This window comes from Geotrypetes seraphini, chromosome 4 (assembly GCF_902459505.1).
Source record: "Geotrypetes seraphini chromosome 4, aGeoSer1.1, whole genome shotgun sequence".
NCBI lineage: Eukaryota > Metazoa > Chordata > Amphibia > Gymnophiona > Dermophiidae > Geotrypetes > Geotrypetes seraphini.
This window is the reverse complement of record NC_047087.1, coordinates 119330854-119358285: the sequence shown is the minus strand read 5'-3', so window position 1 is coordinate 119358285 and position 27432 is coordinate 119330854. Positions and strand designations below refer to the sequence as shown.

General features: G+C 44.5%; 1 protein-coding gene across 4 annotated transcripts in view; it reads left to right on the top strand.

Annotated features, from left to right (window-relative positions):
* Positions 1-27432, top strand: part of GRAMD1C (GRAM domain containing 1C) — a 304544-nt gene that overhangs the window by 9864 nt on the left and 267248 nt on the right. Inside the window, exon 2 of one of the 4 annotated variants that reach the window (XM_033941943.1) lies at positions 25015-25189. The exons of the other annotated variants lie outside the window; for them this stretch is intronic. Within the exon in view, the coding sequence (XP_033797834.1) occupies positions 25070-25189 (120 nt within the window). The 5' untranslated portion in view covers positions 25015-25069. The remainder of the gene's footprint in view (positions 1-25014; positions 25190-27432) is intronic. 4 annotated transcript variants of the gene reach the window in all.

Below are 27432 nucleotides of genomic sequence, written 5' to 3'. Positions count from 1 at the left end.
GGTTCTGTGAATATGGCCCTAGCAGTGGATCAAGAAGTAAAACATTCAGTTAATATAACTTTATATTTAGTAGATACTTCCCTATAGGAAGCTGTATAAAGATACTTTCATTTTCAGTAAAAAAAAAATTAGATTTGTAGATACTTGAGAAAATATTGGCTAGGGACACTACCTCACCTTAAGAGCTCATCATATGTGGGGGAAAAAGAGCTGACTGTCTACTATAACTGTGACCCCAATAATAGCCCTTTTCAAATTGGCCATCATACTTCGTAACCCGCTCAGCTCCAGGAGGGAATTCGGGATTTTGCTTGCTACTACTATTATTTATCATTTCTATAGCACTAAAAAGCATACACAGTGCTTTACATTTAACATGCAATAGATGGTGCCTCCTAAGAAGAGGTTACAATCTATTACCCCAGTACAAGCAGGCAGCATATTCTCACTGATGGGTGATGTCACCGACGGAGCCCCAGTACGGACCAATTTAAAAGTGCATTTATACTTTAATTCTTTAGAAAGTTTGCGATAGCCCACATGGCACATGCGCAAGTGCCTTCCCGCCCAATGTAGGCACACAGTCGCTCGGAGCTAAGAAGTCGCGTTTTCAACAGCTGTTGAAAATTTTTCTCGCTGCCTTCCCACTCTCGTGGATTTCTTTGACTGTTCAGTCATTTATTTTTTTTTCTTTATTTCTTTCTTTTGTTTCTGTAAAAAAAAAAAAGTAAACATTTTCGTTTTTTCCCTCTCACGGGTTCGGCCTGGCGGGGTAAGTTCAACCACCTTGGCCTCCGATTTTTATTTTGCTGGGACTGTCTTTCCTTCAATGTCCTGCCCGTATACGGGTTTTAAAAAGTGTGGATGTTGTGCTCGTCCCGTTTTCATGACTGACCCGCATCACTGGTTTCTCCAGTGTTTGGGGCCTGAGCACCATCTGGAGATCTGTTCCCGCTGTTCTTCTTTTCAGAAAAGAACTTTGAAGAACCGCCTCATTCAACAGTGACGTCTCTTCAGCATCGGTATGGAAGGGGACTTGACATCGACGCCCAAGTTTACACCTACAGAAATACCTTCGGTGTCGCAGCCTTCTGTGAATAAGCCGGCTAAGAAACCTTCCTCCACCCCTTCTGGGCCTCAGGTCAAAGTAGCAGTGAGCCAAGTCCTGCCGACCTCAAAGAAGCCCAAAAAGTACTCTGATATCGGTGATTGCCTCGTCATCAGCCTCCTCATCGTCGGAACATAGAGCCGCACCAAAGGTACCGTCAAAAAAGCCAGTGATACCAGTGCTTACCCTCAAGCAAAAAATTGACATTTTGCTTAGGGAGGAACTGGGTGAGCATTTCCAAATGCTGGTGCCGACCCAACTTGTGCCCATGTCGACACCGACTCCCCCAGTGCCAGTCTGGTCTGAGTCCTCGACACCGGTTGCACCTGCAGTGGATACTCCATCAGTGCGGACGCTTCCCGCAAGGCACCTTCGACTCATCGGCACCGGTCGGTTCTCGACGCAGACATCACCAGAGTCGACTCCAGTGCAGTCCCGAAAGGCATTACAAAAGCTAAAGCATATCGAGCCTTCGGCACCTAGTTCTCGGCACCGTCCACATTCTGTTCAGGATTCAGACTTGTGGGGAGACTCTGAACAGGATCCTCTTCTTTCTGAAGATGTAGGTTCTTCTGATGATGATTCACCTCAACATTCCTCTCAGGAGACTCCTGTATTGTCTGAAAAATCATCTTTTTCCAAGTTTCTTCATCAAATGTCAGAAACTTTACCCATTCCACTGGAAGCTGACTCCAAACGCTCTAAACAGTTCTTAGAGGCTTTAGATTATGATCAACCGTATAAGGAACTGCTCAAGCTTCCCCTTCATGACATTTTACGGAAAACTTTTTATAAAAATCTGGAAATGCCACTTACCATTCCTGTAGCTCCTCGCAAGTTGGATTCTTTGTAAAGAGTGGTTCCTATTCCTGGGTTTGACAAACCCCAACTTCCTCATGAGTCTCTCCTGGTGGAGTTTACTTTAAAGAAGTCTTCAGGGGCTCGTGTTTACACATCTGTACCCCCTGGCAGAGAGGGCAAAGCCATGGATTGGTTTGGCAAATGCCTTTACCAGAATGCCATGTTAGCTAACCGTTCTGGCAACTACAGTTTTTCTTTTTCTTTTTACCTCAAGTACTTGATTAAACAGATTTCACTTTTCCAGAAATCTATTCCAGAGCACAAACTTCCTGCTTTTCAACATCATATTTCTGATCTGTTTCAGCTGAGGAAATATATGATGTGTTCTACTTACGACATATTTGAACTTACCTCCCGTGCTGCAGCCTTGTCCTTAGTCATAAGATGCCTGGTCTGGCTTCGTGTGTCTGAACTGGATGCAAACCATCAAGACAGGCTTGCAAATGCTCCTTGTCTTGGAGATGAGCTTTTTGGTCTCTCCAAGGACATGGCTACTTGGAAGGCTCATGAGACCAGATGGGACACTCTGGTCAAGTCTAAAAAGAAGCCTCCACTTTCTCGTCCTTTCAGACCGACTTCTTACCAGTGACGGTTTATTGCCAAGCCTGCTGCTCCTACTCAGTCAACCTAGAAGGTAAAAACAGCAACTTCATCAACAACAGAAACCACAGGTTGCTCCCCAAAAACCTACACAGTCTTTTTGACGTGTTTCTTCAGAGCATAGCCACTGTCAGCATCTTACAGTCCTTGCCTCAGCCCATCAGAGGCCATCTCCAGTTTTTCATCGCTTGCTGGGAGCTCATAACATCAGACCTCTGGGTCTTAACCATCATTCGTCAGGATTACACTCTCCATTTTTGTACCCTGCCTCCAGAGAGTCTGCTTTGGATCCTGCACAGTCCTTTCTTCTTCTCCAGGAGGTTCAATCCCTTCTCCTGCTGAATGCCATCGAAGAAGTTCCTCTCTCTCAGCAGAATCAGGGATTCTACTCCCGTTACTTCTTAGTTCCCAAGAAGACGGGAGGACTGTGACCATTCTGGATCTCAGAGCTCTCAACAAATTTCTAGTCAAGGAGAAATTTTGGATGCTCTCCCTCGCCTTTCTTTATCCTCTTCTCAATCAGAACGACTGGCTATGCTCTCTGGATCTCAAGAAAGCCTACACACATATTCCAATTCATCAGGCATCCTGGAAATATCTCCGTTTTCAGATAAATCAACGTCTCTACCAGTACAAGGTCCATCCCTTCGGTCTGGTGTCTTCTCCCAGAGTCTTCACGAAGTGCCTATTAGTATTTTTTAATGAACTGTAAACTGAATTGAGTTCCTTCGGGAAATGATCCAGTATATAAACTGAAGATTAGATTAGATTAGATTAGTGGCTGCATTTCTCAGATTGCACAGCCTTCAAGTCTTTCCCTATCTGGACGACTAGTTGATCAAGGCTGTTTCATCTCGGGAAGTGGTTCAAACAACATCTCAGACCATTTCCGTTCTTCAAGTCCTAGGCTTTGAAGTCAGTTTCCTCAAATCACACCTCATTCCAACTCAACATCTTCAGTTCATTGGAGCTATTCTAGACACCACTCTCATGAGAGTGTTTCTCCCTCTGGATCGCCTTCAGGCTCTCATCCGCCTTTGTCAGCAACTGCTTCCTCTTCAATCCATCACTGCAAGACACATGATGATTCTTCTGGGCCACATGGCTTCCACTGTGCATGTGACACCACTGGCCCAACTACACCTTTGCACTCCTTAATGGACCTTTGTGTCTCAGTGGTCTCAAGCGACAGATTGTTTCTCACAGCATATATTTGTAACAACATCTCTTCTGCAGTTGCTTCAATGGTAGATGACCTCCTCCAATCTATCCAGAGATCTCCTTTTTCACTTACCCCCTCATCACAAGGTCATCACAACGGATGCATCCCCTTATGCTTGGGGGGCGCATATGGACGATCTTTAGACACAAGGTCTCTGGCCCGCCAGAGAGCGGCAATTTCACATCAATTTCCTGGAGCTCAGAGCGATGTATTATGCCCTCATGATCTTCCATCATCGCCCTCAAGTCCTCCTCCGTCGCACAGACAATCAAGTAGCAACAAGCAAGGAGGCACGGGCTCTCTCCTGTTGTGTCAGGAGGCCCAGAAAATCTGGACTTGGGCGACAGCTCGCAACCTGTTCTTAAAGGCTGTCTACATTCAAGGGAAGAAGAATTCCCTAGTAGGCAACCTTAGCAGAATTTTCCAGCCTCACGAATGGACTCTCAACTCTGCAGCTCTCCAGTCCATCTTTGCTCAGTGGGGCACTCCACAACTGGACCTGTTTGCGGCTCCCCACAATCACCAGTTGCCCCACTTCTGCTCCAGACTGTACTCTCCTCACCGTATGGAGGCTATTGCCTTTCTCCTGGATTGGACGGGCCTGTTTCTCTATGCATTCCCTCCAATTCCTCTCATGTTGAGGACTCTGTTCAAACTCAAATGAGAGGCAACCGCCATAATTCTCATTGCTCCAGGCAACATTGGTTCTCTCTTCTACTTCAATTCAGCTCCAGGGAGTCCATATCTCTTCCAGTTTTTCCTACTCTGCATCAGGAATCGCTTCTACATCCCAACCTGCAGTCATCGAACCTGACAGCTTGGTTTCTCTCGGGCTGAATCCACCTGACTTACATCTTTCTCAGCTCGTTTGACATATTCTTGATGCCCCCAGGAAACCAGCCACCCAGCAATGTTATCAACAAAAGTGAACTAGGTTTTCTTCCTGGTGTCGTCTTCATCATCATGATCCAACTTCCTTGTCAGTGGATTTTGTGTTGGATTATCTTCTTCATTTGTCTGACTCTGGGCTCAAAATTACACCTATCAGAGTCCATCTCAGCGCTATTACAGCTTTTCATGTACTAGTTGAGGGAAAACCTCTCACTGCTCATCCTTTAGTCTACAGTTTCATGAAAGGAACTGTCAATGTTAAACCACCTCTCAAGCCTCCACCTTTCGTCTGGGACCTTAATCTGGTTCTTTCCAGTTTGATGAAGCCACAATTTGAACCAATGGCCACAACTCATCTCAAGTTTCTCACCTGGAAAGTTGTTTTCCTTATTGCTCTTACCTCTGCCAGGTTGCCTGTATCTCCTTCTGTTAAGCTCAGACTGGACTGGCACTGGAGAGTCGTGTCACAGCCCCCCAAATTAGAGCTATGGCAGCTTCTGTTGTTTCCTTAGATCTACTTCCATTGAGGAAATCTGTAAAGCTGCCACCTGGTCCTCAGTTCATACATTCACTTCTCATTATTGTTTGGAGTCTTTCTCCAGATGGGATGGGCACTTCAGCCAATCTGTACACGGTTTCGATTATTCACAGTTTTTAGCTTGCTGGCTCCTCCCCTCAAATTACATCAGCTTGCATAGAGAAATCGCTGATTCCAAGCATTTACAGAGAAAATAGCTGATTCCCAGCACTTTCTTCACCGTGTTTTGCCTCTCCTTCAGAAAAAGGCCAGGTCTCCCACCATGTTATTCACGATTTCACCATATTGACGATGCTTTTCAATAGGAAACAGCGAATAACATATGAAAAAGTCATTTGCGGTTCTGTTAATCCCCTATCACAGCGAATGCGGAGGGAGAAGTGTATTACAAAATTTATTTTCCTAAGGCCTACATTCCCAGCATCCTATTCTTGTTAGCTTAGAGGTCACCCATCAGTGAGAATATGCTGCCTGCTTGTCCTGGGATAAAGCACAGTTACTTACCGTAACAGGTGTTATCCAAGGACAGCAGGCAGATATTCTCACAACCCACCCACCTCCCCAGGTTGGCTTCTTAGCTGGCTTATCTTAACTGAGGGACCACGCACCTACATCGGGCAGGAAGGCACTCGCGCATGCACGGTGCAGGCTATCGCAAACTTTCTAAAGACTTAAAGTGGCGATGCACTTTTAAAGTGGTTCGTACCGGGGCTCCGTCGGTGACGTCATCCATCAGTAAGAATATCTGCCTGCTGTCCCTAGATAACACCTGTTACGGTAAGTGTGCTATTTGGACAGACAGGACGTATAGGGTTGGGGAGTTTCTTACAGAGAGAATGATAGAATGGACATAGGTGTCTTATGGTGAGTGGGAGTTAGGTGTTGAATGCAGCCTTGAAAATATGGGTTTATAGCTTGGATTTGAATACTGCTAGAGATGGAGCTTGACGTATTGACTCAGGAAGTCTGTTCCAAGCATACGGTGTAGCAAGATAGAAATGACAGAGTCTTTAGTTGGCAGTGTAGGAGAAGGGTATGGATAAGAGAGACTTTCCTGATGATCAGAGTTCATGAGATGGGGTGGGGCGACATAGGGGGAGTTGAGTGAGGAGAGATATTGGAAGGCTGCGGAGTGGATGCACTTGTAAGTCAGTAAGAGGAGTTTGAACTTTATACAGAAATGGATGGCATGAACAGCAACTCCAACCTGCTGCTCGTGCCAGCTTTAGCTCTTCTTCTAATGTCACTTCCGGGTCCCGTGCCTAGGAAGTGATGTCGGAGGGAAAGCCAATGCAGGCAACAAGTTGGTGATGCTGTTTGTGCCAGGAAAGTTATAAAGGTAAGGGAGAAGGGAAGGGGGAGCGTGCGCAGCAGAGAGGGCAGGGGGCAGAGAAGAGGGGGAGAGGCATCACAGTCCCAGGCATCTCTCACCCTTCTATGCCACTGAAGATAGGATAAAGGTTGATAAATAAATCTGCTTGTGCCGACCCCACAAAGAGAGAAAAGACTGAAATTGGATATAAGCTTTATGGACCTTTTAAATGCTTGATTGAGGAGGGGTGAAGAAAGGGAAAAGTTCTGGTCAGAGTAAGTGATGAACCAGAGAAAATCTTGTCACAATCTGTAGACAGGGGAAGGCAATTACACAATTAGCAGAAAAACCAGAGTTGCATTTAAAAATTACAAGAAAGCATGTATAAGATTTTCAAATAGAGAAGATGTGGTCATGACAGAAGAGATTCTACCAAAAACCCCAGCCTACATAGCATCCAAGTTACGCCTATACACCCCTAACCACCCCCTCTGCTCCAAAGCAGAACAAAGACTCAGCATTCCCGCAGGGAGATCCTTCCGAATGTGTACGGCGTACAAAAGATCCTACAGCCATTTCCTACCTCAGCTATGGAACCGACTACCCACACAGATCAAGTCGCTAGACTCACTAATGACCTTCCGCAGAGCAGTAAAGACCTTTATCCCAGGACAAGCAGGCAGCATATTCTTGACTGATGGGTGACGGCACCGACGGAGCCCCGGTACGGACAATTTTAGAGTGATTGGACTCTAAGAACTTGGAAAGTTCTAGCAGGCCGCACTGCGCATGCGCGAGTGCCTTCCCGCCCGACGGAGGCGCGCGGTCCCCAGTTTCTTAGTTTCCGCGGAGCTAAGAAGACGCGTTCTTTTCAACGGCCGTTGAAAAGACCTTTTTTCGCCTTCCCGTTCGCGAAAATCTTGTGAGGAAGTAAATCTTCCTTCTTTTATTATCGTTTCATTGTTTTTTCTTTAAACAAAAAACAACCCCTTTCTTTTTTTTCTCTCGGGTTTGCCCCGGCGGGGCCTATTGCCATCATCGAGGCCTCGGCCTACGATTTGGCAGAAGCCGTTTTTACTTTCATGCCCCTCAGCCAGGGTTCAAGAAGTGCCAGCGGTGTGCACGGCCCATTTCTCTGACCGACCCGCACAACTGGTGTTTACAGTGCCTGGGTCCGGATCATAGGGCTTCCACCTGCACCCGTTGTGCCACTTTGAAAAAGAGAACGTTGAAAAACCGTTAAATTCAACAGAAATTACTTTTCGGTGCCGAGATGGCTGACTCTGCGGCATTGACACCTGCATCGGCTCCTTCGCAATCGGCACCCACTTCTTCGACGCCGCACAACACCGCGCCGGCGTCGCACCAGTCAGGTAAGCCGGCTAAGAAGCCTTCCCCGCTGGAGCGCCCTCCGGTCTCTGTGGCAGCAAGTCCAGTCCTGCCGACTACGAGGCGCCCGCGCAAACGCTCCGCCCCCATAGAGGTGAGTCCCTCGTCTTCGGGCTCCTCATCCTCTGGGCGTCGAGCAGCACCACAGGTACCGCAGAAAAAGAAAGCGGTACCGGTGCCTTCGCTGGCGAGCGAATTGCAGCCGTCCTTCAGGTGTAACTTAAAGAGCAGTTGCAGCAGCTCCTTCCTGCTCTATTGGCACCGAACCTTCCAGTCCCGGTCCGGTCTGAGCCACCGGTATCGACAGTGGGGCAGCCTCTATTGTCTGCCTCCACTCTATCGGTACCGATCCATTCGGCTTCCTCGGTCTCCATGCCAGTTCTGGCACCGGAACCGAGAGCGCTACATCAGGCTGTTCAAACGGCACCGATACAAACTTTAACTTCTCCCGGTACGGCTTCTTTGAGGTCGGGTAAGTCGGTACTTAAAACCCGACACCTTGAACCCTCGACACCGGAGTCTCGGGATCGCAGTTTCCAAATTAGGGATCCTGATCTGTGGGGTGATTCCGAAGAGCCTCTTCTCTCTGAGGGTGAATGTTCATCTAGTGAAGAGGATCCTTCTGTTCAAGATCCATCCTCTAAACCAGATACTGCCTCTTTCACCTCTTTCTTGAAAGAGATGTGTGAGTCTCTTTCTATTCCTTTGGAGGCTGAGTCCAAGAAATCCAAAGTGTTCCTTGATGCACTGGACTTTGACCAGCCTCCACGGGAATTTCTTAAATTACCCCTCCATGATATTTTGAGGGAAACCTTTTATAAAAATCTTGAGACTCCTTTGACTATCCCAGGAGCTCCTCGTAAATTGGATTCCTTATATAAAGTCATCCCCATACCTGGCTTTAATAAACCGCAGCTTCCACACGAATCTCTATTGGTGGAATCTACTCTGAAAAAGTCTGCGGGAGCTAGTGTGTATGCCTCAGTCCCTCCTGGCAGAGAAGGGAAAGCCATGGACAAATTTGGTAAGCGGTTATACCAAAATGCTATGTTGGCTAACCAGTCAGGGAATTATGCTTTTCATTTCTCCTTTTATCCGAAGCATCTCATTCAGAATCTGGCTTCCTTTGAGAAATACCTCCCTGACCGCAAGAGCTCTGCTTTTCACCAATGTTCTTCCTCTCTTCTCCAGCTTCGAAAGTTCATGGTCCATTCTATCTATGACACCTTCAAACTCACCTCTAAAGCCACGGCCATGTCTGTTGCCATGCGTCGTCTAGCCTGGCTCAGGGTATTGGAGCTTGACGTCAACCATCAAGATCGCCTGGCTAATGCTCCATGCCTAGGGGATGAACTTTTTGGTGATTCCATGGATTCCACCACACAAAAGTTGTCTGCACATGAGACTCGATGGGACACTCTTCTTAAAACCAAAAAGAAGACTCCACCTGTCCGCCCTTTTCGACAGCAATCGGCCTATCAGCGTCGTTATGTGGCTAGACCCTTACCACAAGCTCCTCAGCAGCCTAGGTGTCAGCGTCAACAACAAAGGCAACCCCCTCGGATGCAACAGCAGCAACAGGTGAAACCTCCTCCACCACAGAAGTCCACGCAATCCTTTTGACTTCGTTCTCCAGGGCATAGCCAGTGTTTTACCATCTGCCCATCTTCCTCAACCCATAGGAGGACGTCTTTCTCTGTACCTCAGCTGTTGGGAGACCATCACCTCGGACCAGTGGGTCCTCAACATCATCCGCCACGGCTACTCTCTCAACTTTCAGACTCTTCCTACCCAAAGTCTGCCAAGAGAGTCTGCTTTGAACACTCCTCAGTCCTCCCTTCTTCTACAAGAAGTTCAATCCCTCCTTCTTCTGAACGCTATAGAGGAAGTTCCTCCAGATCAGAAGGGGCAGGGATTCTACTCCCGTTATTTTCTGGTCCCCAAAAAACCAGGAGATCTCAGATCCATTTTAGATCTTCGCGATCTCAACAAATGCTTGGTCAAGGAAAAATTCAGAATGCTTTCTCTGGCCACTCTTTACCCTCTTCTCAATCAAGGCTACTGGCTATGCTCCCTCGATCTCAAAGAGGCATACACTCACATTCCGGTCAATCTGGCCTCCAGACAGTACCTCCGCTTCATGATCAATCACTGTCATTACCAGTACAAGGTGTTACCCTTCGGTCTTGCCTCCTCTCCCAGAGTGTTCACCAAATGCCTAATTGTGGTGGCTGCTTTTCTACGCTCTCATCATCTTCAGGTCTTCCCTTACCTGGACGACTGGTTAATCAAGGCCACTTCCTCTCAGGCGGTGCTCCTTGCCACCAACCAGACCATCCTTTTTCTACGACTTCTGGGGTTCGAGATTAATCTACCCAAATCTCATCTCATCCCTACTCAGAGACTTCAATTCATAGGAGCGGTCTTGGACACAATCCTCATGAGAGCATTCCTGCCGTCCAACCGTCTTCAGACTCTTCAATCTCTATGCCAGCAGGTGCTTCCACAACGCTCCATCTCTGCCAAGCAAATGATGATACTCTTGGGTCACATGGCCTCGACACTTCATGTCACCCCCTTCGCACGTCTTCACCTGCGCACTCCTCAGTGGACCCTAGTTACCCAGTGGTCCCAAGCGACGGATCCTTGCTCACGACACATATTTGTGACATCATCTCTTCGTCAGTCTCTGCAATGGTGGTTGATATCTTCCAATCTCTCCAGAGGTCTTCTGCTCCATCTACCTCCTCATCAACTAGTCATCACCACCGACGCCTCCCCTTATGCCTGGGGAGCTCACTTGAACGAATTTCAAACTCAGGGCCTTTGGACAGCTCAGGAAAAGAAGCATCACATCAATTTCCTGGAACTCCGGGCGATGTTTTATGCCCTTAAGGCTTTTCAACATCTTCTCTTTCCTCAGGTTCTGCTACTTTGCACAGACAATCAAGTTGCAAATAGGGTGGGACAGGCTCTCGACTCTTGTGTCAGGAGGCCCAAAAGATTTGGTCTTGGGCAACAGATCACCAATTATTCCTGAAGGCTATCTACATTCAGGGAGAGCAGAATTCATTAGCGGACAATCTCAGCAGAATTCTCCAACCCCACGAATGGACTCTCGATCCTTTGACTCTCCAGTCCATTTTCATTCAATGGGGCACTCCTCAGATAGACCTCTTTGCAGCTCCTCACAATCATCAGCTGCCCCTCTTCTGCTCCAGACTCTCCTCTCCTCACCGTCTGGCAGCAGATGCGTTTCTCCTGGATTGGTCCAATCTGTTCCTGTATGCTTTCCCTCCTCTGCCGCTCATGTTACGGACCTTGTTCAAGCTCAAGAGGGAACAAGCCACCATGATTCTCATCGCTCCACGGTGGCCCAGACAGCATTGGTTTTCCCTTCTACTTCAACTCAGTTCCAGGGAGCCCATTCTTCTTCCACTATTACCTTCTCTGCTTACACAGCATCAGGCGACCCTTCTGCATCCCAACCTCCAGTCTCTGCACCTGACAGCTTGGTATCTCTCGGGCTGACCTCAACTGATTCTCTTCTGTCTCAGCCCGTTCGTTCTATTCTGGATGTTTCCAGGAAACCGGCCACTCTTCAATGTTACCATCAGAAGTGGACACGGTTTTCTTCTTGGTGTCTTCTTCATCATCGTAATCCCACTTCCCTTGCAGTGGAGACCTTGTTGGATTATCTTCTTTCTTTGTCTGACTCTGGCCTCAAGTCTACTTCCATCAGAGTCCACCTCAGTGCTATTGCTGCTTTTCATGAACCAGTTCATGGAAAACTTCTCTCAGCTCATCCTTTGGTTTCCAGATTCATGCGGTGTCTTTTCAATGTGAAACCACCTCTTAAGCCCCCTCCTGTAGTCTGGGATCTCAATGTGGTTCTTTCCGCCTTAATGAAGCCTCCATTTGAACCTTTGGCTACAGCTCCTTTCAAGTTTCTCACTTGGAAAGTGGTCTTCCTTATTGCTCTTACTTCTGCCACGAGGGTCAGTAAGCTGCATGCACTAGTTGCTGATCCACCTTTCACAGTCTTTCATCACGACAAGGTGGTTCTACGTACACATCCAAAGTTTCTCCCTAAGGTTGTCTCTGAATTTCATCTCAACCAATCGATTCGAATAAATTGGGACGCCCCGTTTCTAAACGTACGTTGTCCAATTGGCTTGCAGCGTGCATATTCTGTTATGCTCAGTCCGGACTGACACTGGAAGGTTCTGTCACGGCCCATAGAGTTCGAGCAATGGCAGCATCTGTAGCTTTCCTCCGTTCAACTCCTATTGAGGAAATCTGCAAGGCTGCTACTTGGTCCTCAGTTCATACTTTTACATCTCATTATTGTCTGGATGCTTTTTCCAGACGGGATGGACACTTCGGCCAATCTGTTTTGCAAAATTTGTTTTCCTAATGGCCAACTTTCCCTCCATCCCTCTTTTTGTTAGCTTGGAGATCACCTATCAGTCAAGAATATGCTGCCTGCTTGTCCTGGGATAAAGCACAGTTACTTACCGTAACAGGTGTTATCCAGGGACAGCAGGCAGATATTCTTGCGTCCCACCCACCTCCCCGGTTGGCTTCTTAGCTGGCTTATCCTAACTGGGGACTGCGCGCCTCCGTCAGGCGGGAAGGCACTCGCTCGTGCGCGGTGCGGACTGCTAGAACTTTCCAAGTTCTTAGAGTGCAATCACTCTAAAATTGTCCGTACCGGGGCTCCATCGGTGCCGTCACCCATCAGTCAAGAATATCTGCCTGCTGTCCCTGGATAACACCTGTTACGGTAAGTAACTGTGCTTCCTCTTCCGTCAGTCGGGCCATTAAAAACTGCCTCTTCAATATACTTCTCCTAGTACTCTTTGCTATGACCAGTCTGGTCTCTAGAATAAGCTCTGTTATTGTCTACTGTAACCTATTTGTTGTCATGACTAGTCTGTTTTCAAACAATTGTGAATGTCTACTTATAACCCATTCTGAGCTTCTGAGAGAACGGGATAAAAATTGAAATAAATAAATACATTTTCAGACTGCAGAAAGCAATTACCAGATAGAGAGAGAAATGCACATTAATCTGTTGAGGTAAGAGATATTCCCCACAGAGAGAGAAAAGACTGAAATTGGATATAAGCTTTATAGACCTTTTAAATGCTTAAATGAGGGGTGCAGGGAGGGGCTCAGCTAGGAAGAGTATTGGTCACAGGTAAGTGATAAACCAAACCTAGAGAAAATCTTGTCACAATCAGAGATAAAGAATGTACATCAATCTATTGATGCAAGAGATATTCCCCACAAAGAGGTAAAAGACTGATAGAGGAAGTTGCCTAGTTATCACCCCCCCAATACTGAAATGCCACCAACTTTGTGCTCTCCCAAAACTGAGGAACCACAGGGATAAAGTTCCACCCCGCTCTTTCCTCTTGGAAAGTAAATACAAACAGACCCATGAGTCGTATAGGGTTACCCAACTATCCACCAATCCCCTTCTGTTCATCTTGTTCCTTAAACCATTAATGTTATTAATGCAAAAGTTTACTGTTCTCTCATTTCATATCTATACGGATGATATTCTCCTTTTATATCCTACTACCTTGACCATTCCAGACTTTTAACCACTTTAGGTCTTCCTTGACAAAATAGCTGAATGGCTGTTTGATCATCACTTGGTCTCAAACCCTGAAAAGATGGTAGTCTGTTGGTTATTGGGGCATTTGCTTCTCCCAGAGGGGGACCTTCTTTTGTTTGGTTCTACCATCACTCCAGTACAGACTTTTCACTATCTTGGTATTCTCTTTGAATCAGTTATCTTTTGGCCCTCAAGTTTCTTTCCTGTGTAGGACCGGCTTTTTCATTCTGAGAACCGAGTCGAGCTCCTTTTGGGGAAATGACACGGTATAAAAATCAAGATTTATATTATATTATTTGTGCTAGAATATTCCAAGTCCTAACTCGTAAATTTTAAACCTTGCAAAACTGTGCCATCTGTCTACTTTGCAATATACAGTAGAATCTCAGCTAACCGGCATTGGCATTTAATTAACCAGCACTCTTCACCAACTGGCAAAAAAAATTGCTGGCCCAAACAAAAAGACTCCCACACTTCTCAGACAACCTTCAAATAACCCCCTCCCTCCAGCCTCCAAAGCTGCAGGCAGCCACAAATATCCCGTAATCCCCATTCCTGTAACCGCACAAGTCTTGAACACTTATGATTTTAAAGTGTTTGAGGCTTGTGCAGATGAGAACAGAACATGCAGGAATGGGGCAGGGACAGGAAAAGAACTTGAGGGGATGGGAAAAAATTTGTCCCTGTGTCATTCTTTAATTCAAAGTTTGAGCTATGAATGTGTACATATAATGTGACTAAAGCAGATTTTATGACCACTGCCAAATGAGAACCCTACATACTATATACACTGGAAACTTTTATTAATGCGAGAAGGGAATTATTAGCTGAAGCAATTATTTCCTAAACATGGCTGATCTGAGCTTGACATCCAACATTTATTTTCATCTATGCAGTTATTTCAGCATAACTTTTTCCTTTGTACCCATTTGTATTTGTAATCCTTTTGTTTCTGTACTTTGACTACAGATTTCCTATCTGATTTATTCTTTTATTGAGCAATCAATAGCAAGATCATTATCCCCCCTTTTTTGCTGATAGAAATGGATTGCTCCAGGTGAGCAACTGAGCTCTCATTAGGGAAGGTGTCTGTTTTGAGCAGACAGGTAATCAGATCTGAGGTAGGCGGTATAGTTTTGGTGTTACCTCACTTTGAGATGTGAAGGCTATAATTGCTGGGTGTAGAATAGCTTTGGATATTCTCTCCGACTGTCTAAAAAAATATTCTCTGATTTGTAACAGCTGCAGGTAAAACAGACACTATGTTTTTATTTTTTCTCTGTCTTTAAATGCCATCTGACCTCTTATGTATTTTAGAATATTTTGTATTAGAGACAATTATTCGGGATTGTATTTAATCTTTTCTTTCTGGATTCTGTGACGTTCTTGGTGTTAACTCTGTATGACTGATTAGAAGCTGAACCAGGAAATGCAAGATTGATTTTTTGTTGTTGAACAAGAAATACTAAACTGCTGACAACAGTACCAACTGATATTGTTTAGAAAATTATGTCAAATCAGAAATTTTAAGATCTTCAGTTTGAGGATCTTTTTGAGATGAACAAATGATCATAACGGCTCAAATCCATTTAATGTACACAATGTGTGTATTGTGTTGCTTAGTTCTTTGCCTGTACCAGGAAGTCGTCGACTTACGACTGCAATTGGTTCCGACTGCTAGGTCGTAAGTGGATCAGGACGTAAGTCGGCATATGTTAAATTAAGGCAAGAATATTAGACTGGGTAATGATATTTTAATCATCTTAAAGCAATCTGTTAACATTTTCTTTTTTCGGAGAGCAGAAGTCGTATTGTAAGGTCGAACTGTCGTAACTTGAATAGGTCGTAAGTCTACGACTACCTGTATTGTCTTTCTGTTTACTTTTTGGCTTTCTGCATTATCTTAGTAAATATATGGTGAGAAGTTGTGAATTTGATTTACATCATAGTTATTGCTAAAATTTCTCATATATTCCTAAAACACAGGTGTAATTTTGTTTAGGAAATGTCACTTAATCTAATTATTCCCTTCCAACATTCATAAAAGTTTTCAGTGTACAGTATGTAGGATTCTCAGATGGCATTGGTTATGAGAGAATTCTGGTTTTTGTCGCATTATATGTACACAGTGTCTCTTACAGAATTTGCAATTTACAAGCTTATATGTGCAATGGATTATATCTAGGATTTGTTCTAACTTTATATTGTGTCCTGAAGATCTAGTAATTCGAGCTAACAAATAAACACACCATAAAACAAGCAGAGTTTCAAAAACAAAACACAAGAAAATTTTAGCATTACAGTATTCAGTAACAGAACATTGGAAAATCCACATAAATAGGTTAGTTAATTTAAATGTTTTAAGTCGTAGGACTGCACCGTATCATATTATGTGTGCTCTTGGTCTGGGGTCACCAGTGTGTTTAAGATATATATAAACTACCCTGTTAGAATGCAGCAAGAATTCAGCTTCTGAACTAAATGTTTGTAGGCAATGTTGGTATTACCTAAGAATGTGAGTCATGTGTATTTCAAATGAGAAAACAGGATAGAATGTTGACATTAATCCATAAAGAGGAAATAAGGCTTACTGGCTTGTTCAGTTCGATTTTTTTTTTCTCACCTTTTTTATGCATAAAGGTAGAAGCACTTGAGCACAGGATTTTGACGCTTGAAAAAAATGCTCATTGCTTTCTGGCTTTGCAAAAGAATGTTTTATGAAAAGCAAAGCATGAAGTAATTCTTGGCTTTAACTTAAAAGGAACTGGTTTATCAGTCCTTACTTTATTCCTTTTTGGCTTCTTTGTTATTTATGGTAACTTTATTTCTAGAATGCAGGGAATATGAAGTTAAAAAAAGCCAGAGTTGACTCTCCTGCTGCCCCTTTTATGATCTGAATTAGTTGGGACCCTAAAGTCAACGTTCTAGATATAGAAGACACAGAATTAATATTCTGTTAGTATAAATTCTTAATCTGTGGAGATGGGTCATAGAGTAGCTGTGTTTACCATCAGTCTTTAAAGTGCAAGTGACTGATTTTAGATCTAAGATGCTTTGGTCTTCTGTTATTTGGCTTAAATCAGAGAAAGATATGATAGTATAGTACAAAAGGATACAGTGACATTTGTCAAGTTAGAATTGATGGTTCTTTGCCAAGTATTGTGCACTATCATGTGAGAGATCCAATTTAATACCTGGATTGCATATTCTTCACCCTTTGTTTGCTGGTGGTGATGGGGAAGATGTTTCACAGTCTCTCGTGAGGGGGTAGAAGGCATCATGGTCCTTACTAAAGGTGACATTGGAGGATGGGTTTACAGTCCATCATTCAGCGGTCTGGTAGAAGCCCTGCTACATGACTCTGTGCTTCAGGTCTGTTGCTGCAGTGATCTAGGAACAATGGTAGGGAGAGTCTATTGAAACTAATAAATGCTCCAAATAATTGTGAATGAAGATTCATGGTGCCAGAATCCCAGCACTGGTTGTGATTGACTAGAAGGAAAAGAGAGAAAGGAAGAACTGCCAACCAGATAAAAAAATAATCTGATTTAAGTTTTAAATTCAGCTGCTAATTGAAACAGACTAGGATACTCCTGTCAACGTGACTTATTACATTTCTGGTAAGAATTGAATACTTATTGTTTAAAAACATCTCAAGCTAAAGTACTTTCCCCCCACCATTTTTTTGAATCCTAAATAAATTCTTCCCATCTCCTTTGCAGTCATCTCGCAGCTGCTTGGTTGCCAGCAGATATATTTTTTTGCTGGTGGTTGAGCCAACTGTCTGCATGCATGGACCTGTAGCTTTTTCCAGGGAAATTGAACTTAGATTTCTGTGCATGCAGTAACTTAGTAGGGCATAACCAGGATTGGATCAGGATGAGATGAAATGGGGCAGCTGGCAATCTTGCTAATTAATGGAAGTATGGTTAAACATTGACAGGTATAGATAGCATGAAATCAATATTTAAGTATCCAGATTTCATAGGACACAGTGATTGTTGCGTTTGTAATTTTTCTATGTTATCCTGTCTGAGGGGAAAAACTGTTTTCTGTGATTAGTATGTCTCATATTTAAATGGCCAGAGAGCCCATTAATCATACTGATAGCCTGTACTTGTATGCAAACAAACGTTATCATGAACAGAATTAAAAACTACGTTTGGCAGTCTTATGGTTGGGGGAAAAGTACATTTCTTATACAGCCATGTTCTTGGTGCGGGACCTTCATATGTTCTGATTAGTATTTCTAGTGCTTTACAGAATATTGAGTTTAATTTATCAATACTAACTGAATTAAGTATCAAAGACTTTTCATTATTTTGACTGTCATGGTTGTTATTTGTTTCTGTTTTACATTAGCAATTCACCACTGCTGATACAATTCTGTGTCTTGGATAAGTAGTGCTGCTAGGTAACAGATAATGCTTTGGACCCTTTGGGGATATTACCCTGAATTCACTGTATACTAAATTCTGCTTGTATATTGTTCAGGAAAAAATGCTTTAGGGATACAGTTATAGCTTGGCTTAAGTGCAGTTGGTGAGATGTGTCTTATATACTGCAAAGAAAAACATATTAACAAAATTCATAGGCATGGTGGAGGTGGGGCACACAGGCTGTGGTCCTCCATACATTTTTTGTCAACTACTGCTTTTACTTAACCTGAAGAGCGACAGGAGCTCAGAACTGACTTGTTTGCCTATCGAGCAGGGGTGTTAAACTCAGGCCCACAGTGTAATTATATTTGGCCTGCGACAAAATACCCAATGGCTACTAGAGCTGGCCTGCCAGTAGACAGTTTTTATGACCCAATCAGCTCACATCTCTATTAGGCACATCATCACGTTTGACGTTTTTACAAGTTCCCTCATCACATGTTTTCACTGTGGGGAACGTCTCAGATAGACCTCTTTGCAGATCCCCACAACTACAAACTGCCTCAATTCTGCTCCAGGATATACTCTCCTCATCGCCTCGAGGCAGATGCTTTTCTTCTGGAATGGTCGAATCTTTTCCTCTATGCATGCTCTCCATTCCCTCTCATTCTCAAGACTTGTCTAAATGAAGAACGATCATGCCACCATGATTCTAATTGCTCCTCGGTGGCCGAGACAACCTTGGTACTCCCTTCTACTTCAACTCAGCAGCAGGGAGCCATACCTTCTACCAGTTTTTCCTTCTCTGCTTACACAGAGTCAAGGATATCTGTTTCATCCCAACCTGCAGTCTCTACACCTGACAGCTTGGTACCTCTCAACATAACCCTTCTTCAGTTTTCTCAATCTGTAAGAGATGTTTTAGAAGCCTCTAGGAAGCCTACCACTAGACAATGCTATCACCAAAAGTGGACTAGATTTTCTACGTGGTGTTTTTCTCATCATAAGTAGCCTCAGCATTCCTCCTTATCTTCTGTTACGTCTGTAAGGAGTATATAGTTAAGTCTCAGAAGAGAAATATGACTCTACTCATAAGGAAAGCCTATGAACTCTATTTTGGCTGCAGAATTGGAGATCAAGATAAGGTTTGGGCTAGAGAGTTGCGCGGGGACAGAAATCCGACCCGTCCCCAACCATCCCCGCCAAAGTCCCACCCGTCCCCGTGAGGAATCCCACCCGTCCCCGTGAGGAATCCCCGCCCGTCCCCGTGAGGAATCCCCTCCGTCCCCGCCCGTCCCTATAAACTTCAGAAATAGTTATTTCATTTAATTATGCTACTGAATTAAAGGCTCTGGTAGAAACCCATTTACAAATAAGCAAAAAGACGTTATTTGGAAATATTAATTGGCAAGAATACATACCAGAGCCTCTAATGTTTATAAATTTTTATCAACACAACTAATATACTATTTTATCCTGAAGCAAAAAAAAAAAAAAAAGAAATAGAATTCTTTTCCTACCTTTGTTGCCTGGTTTCTACTTTCCTCATGTTCTCATTCAATTCCTTCCATCCACTGTCTCTCTTCCTTGTGCGTCTTCCATTTGCTCTGTTACTGAGCCTCTCCCTTTCTCCCCCCTTCCAAATTGGTCTGGCACCCATCTTCTTCCCTCCGCTCCCCCATAGTCTGGTATTTCTGTCTTCTTCCCTGCCAGCATCTTTTCCCCACTCTCTCTTCCCCATTTCCTTTCAGCGTCCTTCTCCCCCCCCATCTTCCCCATGTCCTGTCAGCGTCCTTCTCCCCCCTCTGTCTTCCCCATGTCCTTTCAGTGTCCTTCTCCCTCTCTGTCTTCCCCATGGCCTTTCAGCGTCGTTCTCCACCCCCCCGTCTTCCCCATGTCCTTTCAGCGTCCTTCTCCACCCCTTTGTCTTCCCCATGTGCTTTCAGCGTCCTTCTCCCCCCCCGTCTTCCTAATGTCCTGTCAGTGTCCTTCTCCCCCCTCTATCTTCCACAAGTGCTTTCAGTGTCCTTCCCTCCCCCCCCCCCCCGTCTTCCCCATGGCCTTTCAGCGTCCTTCTCCCCCCTCCTTCTCTCCCGCCCCGGGTGCAGCACAGCCGGCCAGGTCCCCTTACTTTTGTGGCGCTTCCCCGACTGATCGACAACAGCCCCGGTCCGACAAACCTCTCTGCCCTTAACCGCGAATCTAAATTACCTTCTTACAGCTGCTGTAAGAAGGTAATTTAGATTCGCGGCTACAGGGCAGGGAGGTTTGTCGGACCGGGGCTGTTGTCGATCGTTCGGGGAAGCGCCACAAAAGTAAGGGGACCTGGCCGGCTGTGCTGCACCCGGGGCGGACCGCCCCCTCCCTTGGTAGCCACTCGAGCCGCGAGGCTACTCTCCTTCTCCTTACCTGCCCTGCCTGCAGCACAGAGCCGAACAGAAGTCTTCCCGACGTCAACACTGACGTTGGAGGGAGGGAGGGCTTTGCTGAAGCCCTCCCTCCCCTCCGACGTCAGCGCTGACGTCGGGAAGATTTCCGTTCGGCTCTGTGTGCTGCAAGCAGAGCAGATAGGGAGAAGAAGAGCCGCGCGACTGAGTACATCCAGCCCCGCAAGAACCCCGCGACCCTAGGGGGCGTCCCCACAGGATTCCCGCGACCCTAGCGGAAGTCCCCACGGGATCCCCGTGACCCGAAGGGGGAACCCGCGGGATGCCTGCGGGTCCCGCGGGATTCCCGTCGTCTCCGTTCCCATGCAGCTCTCTAGTTTGGGCACCTCACCTGTATTGTAAATCTTGTGCCAACAACCTTGGAGCATGGCTGTAAGGCGTTCGCCCATCCATTTGCTGTTCCAATGGTTTGGAGGGAGCAGAAGAACCATTGCACAGATTGTTATTTCTGCTTAACAAAGTGTCTGGATTTTCTTCAAAAACAGAGTCAAATTCAGTATCCTAATCTTGAATCTGCAATACGACCTGTGCGTCATGATAACAATCTTCCAAATCAAAAACCACTGAGATAGAGACTATGGGAGACTTTTACAGGTTGTGAGACCTATTCTTACATTTTGCTGGAGTTGCTGAAGTCACAGGCTTGTAGAAACTGGTTTCAGTTCAAATGCTCAAAATGCTAATGTGTGGCATGTGAGTGTATAGATTTCTTGCTGTGAAGAGTTTCTCAAGAACAGAAAACAGTGCTGTAAAGACAATGAGCTATTCAACAGTGCTGAAAGGAAATGCAAGTCAGCAGGACACTCCATCCGGGAATCTAAGAACTGATAAAGATATGTCAGGCTAATGCACTGAGGCACTGATATCGATGTATCCGTGTGAAGAATGGAAACTTCAAGATGAAGAAAGTTCCAGAAGCTATGCCTGTCCAGGGCCCCCCAAGGAAGAATAGAGGCATGGACTGAGTTGTGGGTTAGAAAGGCAGCATAATCTTGCTCCAATAATGTGGTACATAATCACAGCCAGGGGATGGTCTTGCAAGACAAAAAAACTTTCTGTATAAACCCCCCCATGCTTTGGCAGAGTTTCTTTAGAGAAGCTACGCCATACGTATAAAAATATGCTGGCACTATTTTTTTCTTCTCTCCGTTGTATTTGTCCAAACTTATTTATTTCTAATTTGCCAAATGCTGCTATAATACTTATTACTAGAATAAAAAGTCATTTGCTTTGGAATTACAATGTGATCCTTGTGTTTTTCCTTCACAACGGATCCCCAGTGAGGTAAAGTAAGCAGCCTGGAACTTATACATTGGATTTGGAAGAAGGCTCTGAAGCATGTGCTGATGACTATGGAACTGGAATCTGAAAATGATCCTGAGTTCTTGATTTCAAGTTTAGGTGAGCCTCACTTAATAACTCAGGCAGAATTAAATGACCTCATTTGAGATCTTACTTTATCTAAGAGACAAGCTGAACTCAGACTCCAGGCATCTCTTGGCACCTGAGACTCAATGGAATCTCTTGGCACCTGAGACCAACATCTCTGTGTTCCAAAATCATCACAAGGCCCTCGTGGAAAATTTTCTGTGACAGACTCATTGACATTTTGCCATGACGTAAATGGATTATTCCAAGCATTTGGTCAAAGTCCCTAATGAATGGCACTTGTTCATTAATGTGTCAAAGCTAAGTCTGAAGGCAGTGCTTTTGCATAACTGAAACGTATATCCATCTATTCCTATTGGTCATACTGTCCACATGAAGGAAACTTATGAAAATTTTCAGCTCCTCTTAAGATCATATTAAGTACAACGAGTACAAGTGGCAGATTTGTGCTATCTGAAGGTCATTGCATTGTTACTTGGTCTGCAGTTGGGCTACATAAAGTATTGCTGTTTCATTTGTGAGTGGGATAGCCGAGGCAGAGAATTCCATTACATCATTAAAGACTGGCCACTTCATAACAATTTGGATCCTGCGGTAAGAAAAAATATAATTCACCATCCTCTTGTTGATCCAAAACAAGAGCTACTGCCACCTCTTCACATAAAGCTAGGACTTATGAAGAACTTTGTTAAGGCTATGAACAAGGAAGGTGAAGGATTTCGCTATTTACATGAAAAATTTCCTCAGAAGTTAAAGGAAGGCATTTTTGTGGGCCACAAATAAGAGAATTGTTGAGAGACAGGCACTATGATGAACTCTTGCAAGGATGTGAGAAAAGTGCATGGATAGCATTGAAGAATGTAATCAAGAATTTTCTGGGGAATAGGAAGGAACTATGTCCAAATGGTAGAGATGATCCTTAAAGCATTCTGTGATATCAAATGCAACATGTCACTAAAAATTCATTTTCTCCACTCGCATCTGGATATTTTCCCCAATAATCTTGGTAGTGTTAGTAATGAGTACAGGCAAAGGTTTCACCAGGACATTGCTACAATGGAGAAACAATATCAGGACAGATGGAATTCATCAATGCTGCCTGACTATTGTTGGGACATTAATTAGAGATGCTCCTAATCTCGTTTATAAATGCACTTCAACAGCAAAACGATTCTAGAAAATAATATTTATAGGAACTCTTAAATCGGTGCAATGCATTACATTATGACTTCTCATGCTATAAATATTTGTGATTTGCTCAAAAACTATATGTGATAGGAGAAAACTGAGGCTATTTTCATACACAGGAGGTCAAATTCTATAAAGTAAACCTCATTTTCTTCTTGTCTCAGAAAAAAGTTAAAATTTGTTGTGCAGTTTTGTTGAAACAATATCAGAATCAGAAACAACTGAAAATGATGATCAGTATCGATCAGCTGGAATATCATAAAATTTTATTTGCTCAGATGTCAAACCTTAGGCCCCTCCCTGTGCATCACATAGGATAGAAAGGGAGAAGCGTAAGGTCCTTATTGGCTCAGACACCTAAGGCCCCTCCCAAGCCAATCAGGGCATCACATGGTAGAAGGGGAGGGCCCCTCATTTGCCACGGGTGGGCCCTCGGAGCTGGAGGTATGGGGGGTTTGGGGGAGCATCTGGTGACAGGAGGGAGTGGACATCCCTCCTGCCTTTTTTTCCCTGGGAGGAAGGGGGAGTAGAGGATAGTTCAGGGGGACCTCCGTTGGCAGGAGGCAGTGGGCATCCCTTCTGCCTTTTTTTTTCCCAGGAGGAAGGGGGAGGGGAGGGGATAGATGGGGAGGGGAAGGGGGGGTCCAGGACTAGGCGGGGGCATGGCATGGGGGTATTAGGCCAGGCAGGAGGGAGTAGGCATCCTACATGCCATTTTTGCTGCCATTTTATCTAGTGTGTCTGTCATAATTAGATTGTAAACTCTTTCGAGCAGGGACCATCTCTTGTGTGTTTAATGTACAGTTCTGCATACATCTGGTAGCACTATAGAAATAATAAATAGTAATAGTAGTGGTAATAGTTATCCATTGCAGCCTAGCCACCCCTTTTGAAGACAAAGTAAGTTATCCTGAGGGGAGGGAGGGCTCTGAGATGGGACAGTAGTAAATTATCACCTGGATACTCTATCAAATCTTTTATGGCCTTTAGCACAGACATTTTAAAAGCCAGAATGTTACTGCAGTTAGTACAGAGTAGAATTGAATGTCTTAATGTGACAAAAATGAGTGAGGCTTTTAATTAATTAATTAATTTTTGCCAGACAGCTCTCAATACTGGAATTACAGTCAAGCTCTGCCTTCCCAGGCACTAAATATCAGGAACCTTCATGCTTTCCTTTTTTATTTTTTTACTTCCTTTCCCTAGTTCAGTTATTGTACAGGCTGCAGCTCTCATAGAAACCTGGAATACAAGTACAGTATGTGTATTTTGTGACCAGCTTGTAGGTGTAACAGATGACCCATAATTCAAGCCCCATCTCGCCTGTAGAACAGGAACTAGGTCATGGAACTAAATCTTGGTTTTCCATGTTGCACTGAACTTAGATATTGGGTTGGTCCTTGATTGATGTTATATTTACTAATCCTAAGTTGCATGTGTTATGATGTTTTGTTCATTTGTTTGATCCAGCAATTTTCTACTCCTGTTCATTCAGAAAAGAATTGAAATCTAGTACCATGAATCTTCATTCATAGTCGCTTGAGAGATGTTTTTGCAATTTTATCTTTTCTCCCCTGTCTCTCAAGATAGAATGTTGCTGTGCACCAGAGTCTTGTTTTGGAATTTTGTGTCATGGGCTCTGAATCTTTCTACTGGTTGTCTTTATCAGTTCTGCAGCAACCTCTAGCAACCTAGTGAGCAGAAGACTTGACTTAAGGATTGAGCTGGAGACCTGTATAGTACTTGCCATTGGCCCCATCTCCTTATGTTTTGATTCCATTAAGTATTTATTGAAGCGTAAGAGTTAATGCTTTGCATTTGCTTCTAAGTTGTTGAATTTTCACCTTGTATTTGTGCTTCTTGTCTTATACATCCATAATGTATTTAAAAATTTTATAAAGATTATTAAAAGAATGTGGGTAAACAGTATCAAAGAGGCTGTTATTTTTGAGCTAGATTCAGAGTAGATGGAAACATGCAGGACAGAAGGAATATGGGTCTGCTGCCTTGTTTTGTTTTGAAGGGTTAACCTAAAAATTATATTTTAATTTGTTTCTTCTTCAGTCTCCCCAAGTAGAGGGTCTAACACGAGGGGGGCTGGGCCAGAGAAAGGGACGTAATGGCAATGGTGTACAAGCCTGTGCTAACAAACGGACTGCTGGAAGGAAGTCCCCCGCTCAACAGAGTGCCTCTGGAGCAGTCAAAGGGTAACGAGGAAGAGCAAAAAAATAATAATAATGTAAGTAAAAATTAAAATCCTTTCTTTCCAAATCTACCAGGCTATGGCTTCTGTCTTTACTTTTTGGGATAAGAAGAGAGGTAGCTTGGAGATAAAATGAAACTTTATAGTATGCCTGGTATTGGTTTCAAGTGATGGAATTCCTTATTTATGAAGAAGTAAGAGCTTCAGTTCCTGAGCCTCTCTATTTTTTTTTTAATTATTTCAACTGGAAATTGATTGAATATCATTATTTCATTTCACATAGGTTATGGCTTTCAGGTGGTAGCCTTTAGGATCACTCTTCAAGACACCTAATGATACCTGTTTAAAGAGTATGAGCATTTGGAAATGGAGGTTAAACTTTGTATTCCTGTTTCATAGCACTGTTCCCTGGGTCTCTTCCTGCAAGCATGTTGAGAGAACATTTTTACTGCTGTTGGAATTAAAGTCAATTCGTTTGCAGCTTGCTAATTTTCTTTGTAGATGGTATTTTAAGCTTATGTTTTACAGAACCACGAACCTTTTGAAAACATAAAAGTGGGGAAATTCTTTCCACCTCTCTCTGTGAATGTGTACGCACACGTTTTTGAGGCAGTTCTATAACTTAATGTCTCCAGTTAGGAATAATGATGCTCCATTGTAGCTTAGCAGCCCCTAGTGAGCAATAGTAAGCACCAACGGAATGTTTATGTTTATTAAAATTTGATATTCTGCCAAATCTAGCAATAGTTCTTGGCAGTTTATTTTAAAATATTTAGAAAAGAACTCATAATATATAGAAAAGATCTATACTAAACATATATTACAGAATACATGCAAATCATCCAGTCAATAAGATAGTATCATATTGTAGTCTAATTGCCTAGCAATCTCTCCACTAGTGAATATGGTCATTTGGAAAAGAGTCAATCCCAAAGGCGTGTTGAAAGAAATGCGTTTTTAATAACTTTTAAAAAGTTTTATGATTAATTTCAATATGAATCAAACTTGGAAGTTGATTCCAAGGCTAGGAGCTAAAAAAAAGAATGTCTTATTGCGAGTCGATTCCCATCTAGTTCTAGATACTGATGGTAAGAACAATCTATTATTCTACAGAGATCTTAATGTATGATCTGGCTTATAGGGAATTGTCAAAGATTGCAGATAGCTAGGTTCAGAGGTATGTAATGCTTTATGAGTTAAAACTAAAATTTTGAATTGAACTTAAGGCCCCGATTCTGTAATCTGCTTCCCGATTGTAGGCAGCAATAGGCATCTTGCAGCTAGCTGTCTAACCAGCCAATCAGGACACACATTTCTTAAAAAAGTGCTCCCCACGCAGGCCGCCTACAGTGTAGGCGCCTCCGGGACCCCAGGGAGGCCCGCATGGCTGCCTAGGTTCGCCTAAAGCTAGCCATGGGCGTGGTTTGCCACGGAAGTCACCTTAGGTGAACCTAGGCGGCCGTACGCATCTCCCTAATAGAGCAGGAGACGATTACAGTGTAGGCCAGCAAAATGCCCCTGAAGTTTCCCAGCAGAAGGGTGCCCAACCCCTTCTGCCAGAAGATCCCCCCCCCCGAAGTTCACCGATAGGAAGGTGGTACCCTTCTGCCGGAAGATCCCCCCATGAAGCTCCCCCCCCCCGAAGTTCGCCGGCAGGAGGGTGCCCAACACCTCCTACGGGAAGATAAACCCCCTCGCTAACTCCCCTTCCTGCAAAGCCGCCGCCCCCTGCTAACCTTACAAGTTGGCTGGACGGGTCTTCCAACTGGCCAGCAGGCCCGCCTCCTTCGAAAAGAGGCGGGCCTGCCCCTTCCCGGTGCATCCCACAATGCTCTGGGAAGAGGCAGGCCAGCCTCATTTCGACGGAGGCAGGCCTGCCGGCTGGTAGGAAAACCTATCCATCCGCCCAACTTGTAAGGTTAGTGGGAGGGTGTTAGCGTGGGGGGGCTTCGAGGGAGGGAGTGTTAGTGGGGGGATCTTCTGGCAGGAGGGGTTGGGCACTCGCCTGTCGACGAACTTCAGGGGGGACCTTCGCAGGGGGATCTTCCAGCAGAAGGGTGCTATCTTCCTGCCGGCGAACTTCATGGGGGGGAGATCTTCTGGCAGGAGAAGGTTGGGCACCCTTCTGCTGGCGAACTTCAGGGAGTGGGGCTTCGCGAGGTGGGGGGATCTTCCGGCAGGAGGGTTCAGGCACCCTTCTGCCAGCGAACTTTGGGGGGGCTTCGCAGGGTGGGGGATCTTACGGTAGGAGGGGTTGGGCACCTTTTTGTCGGCAATCA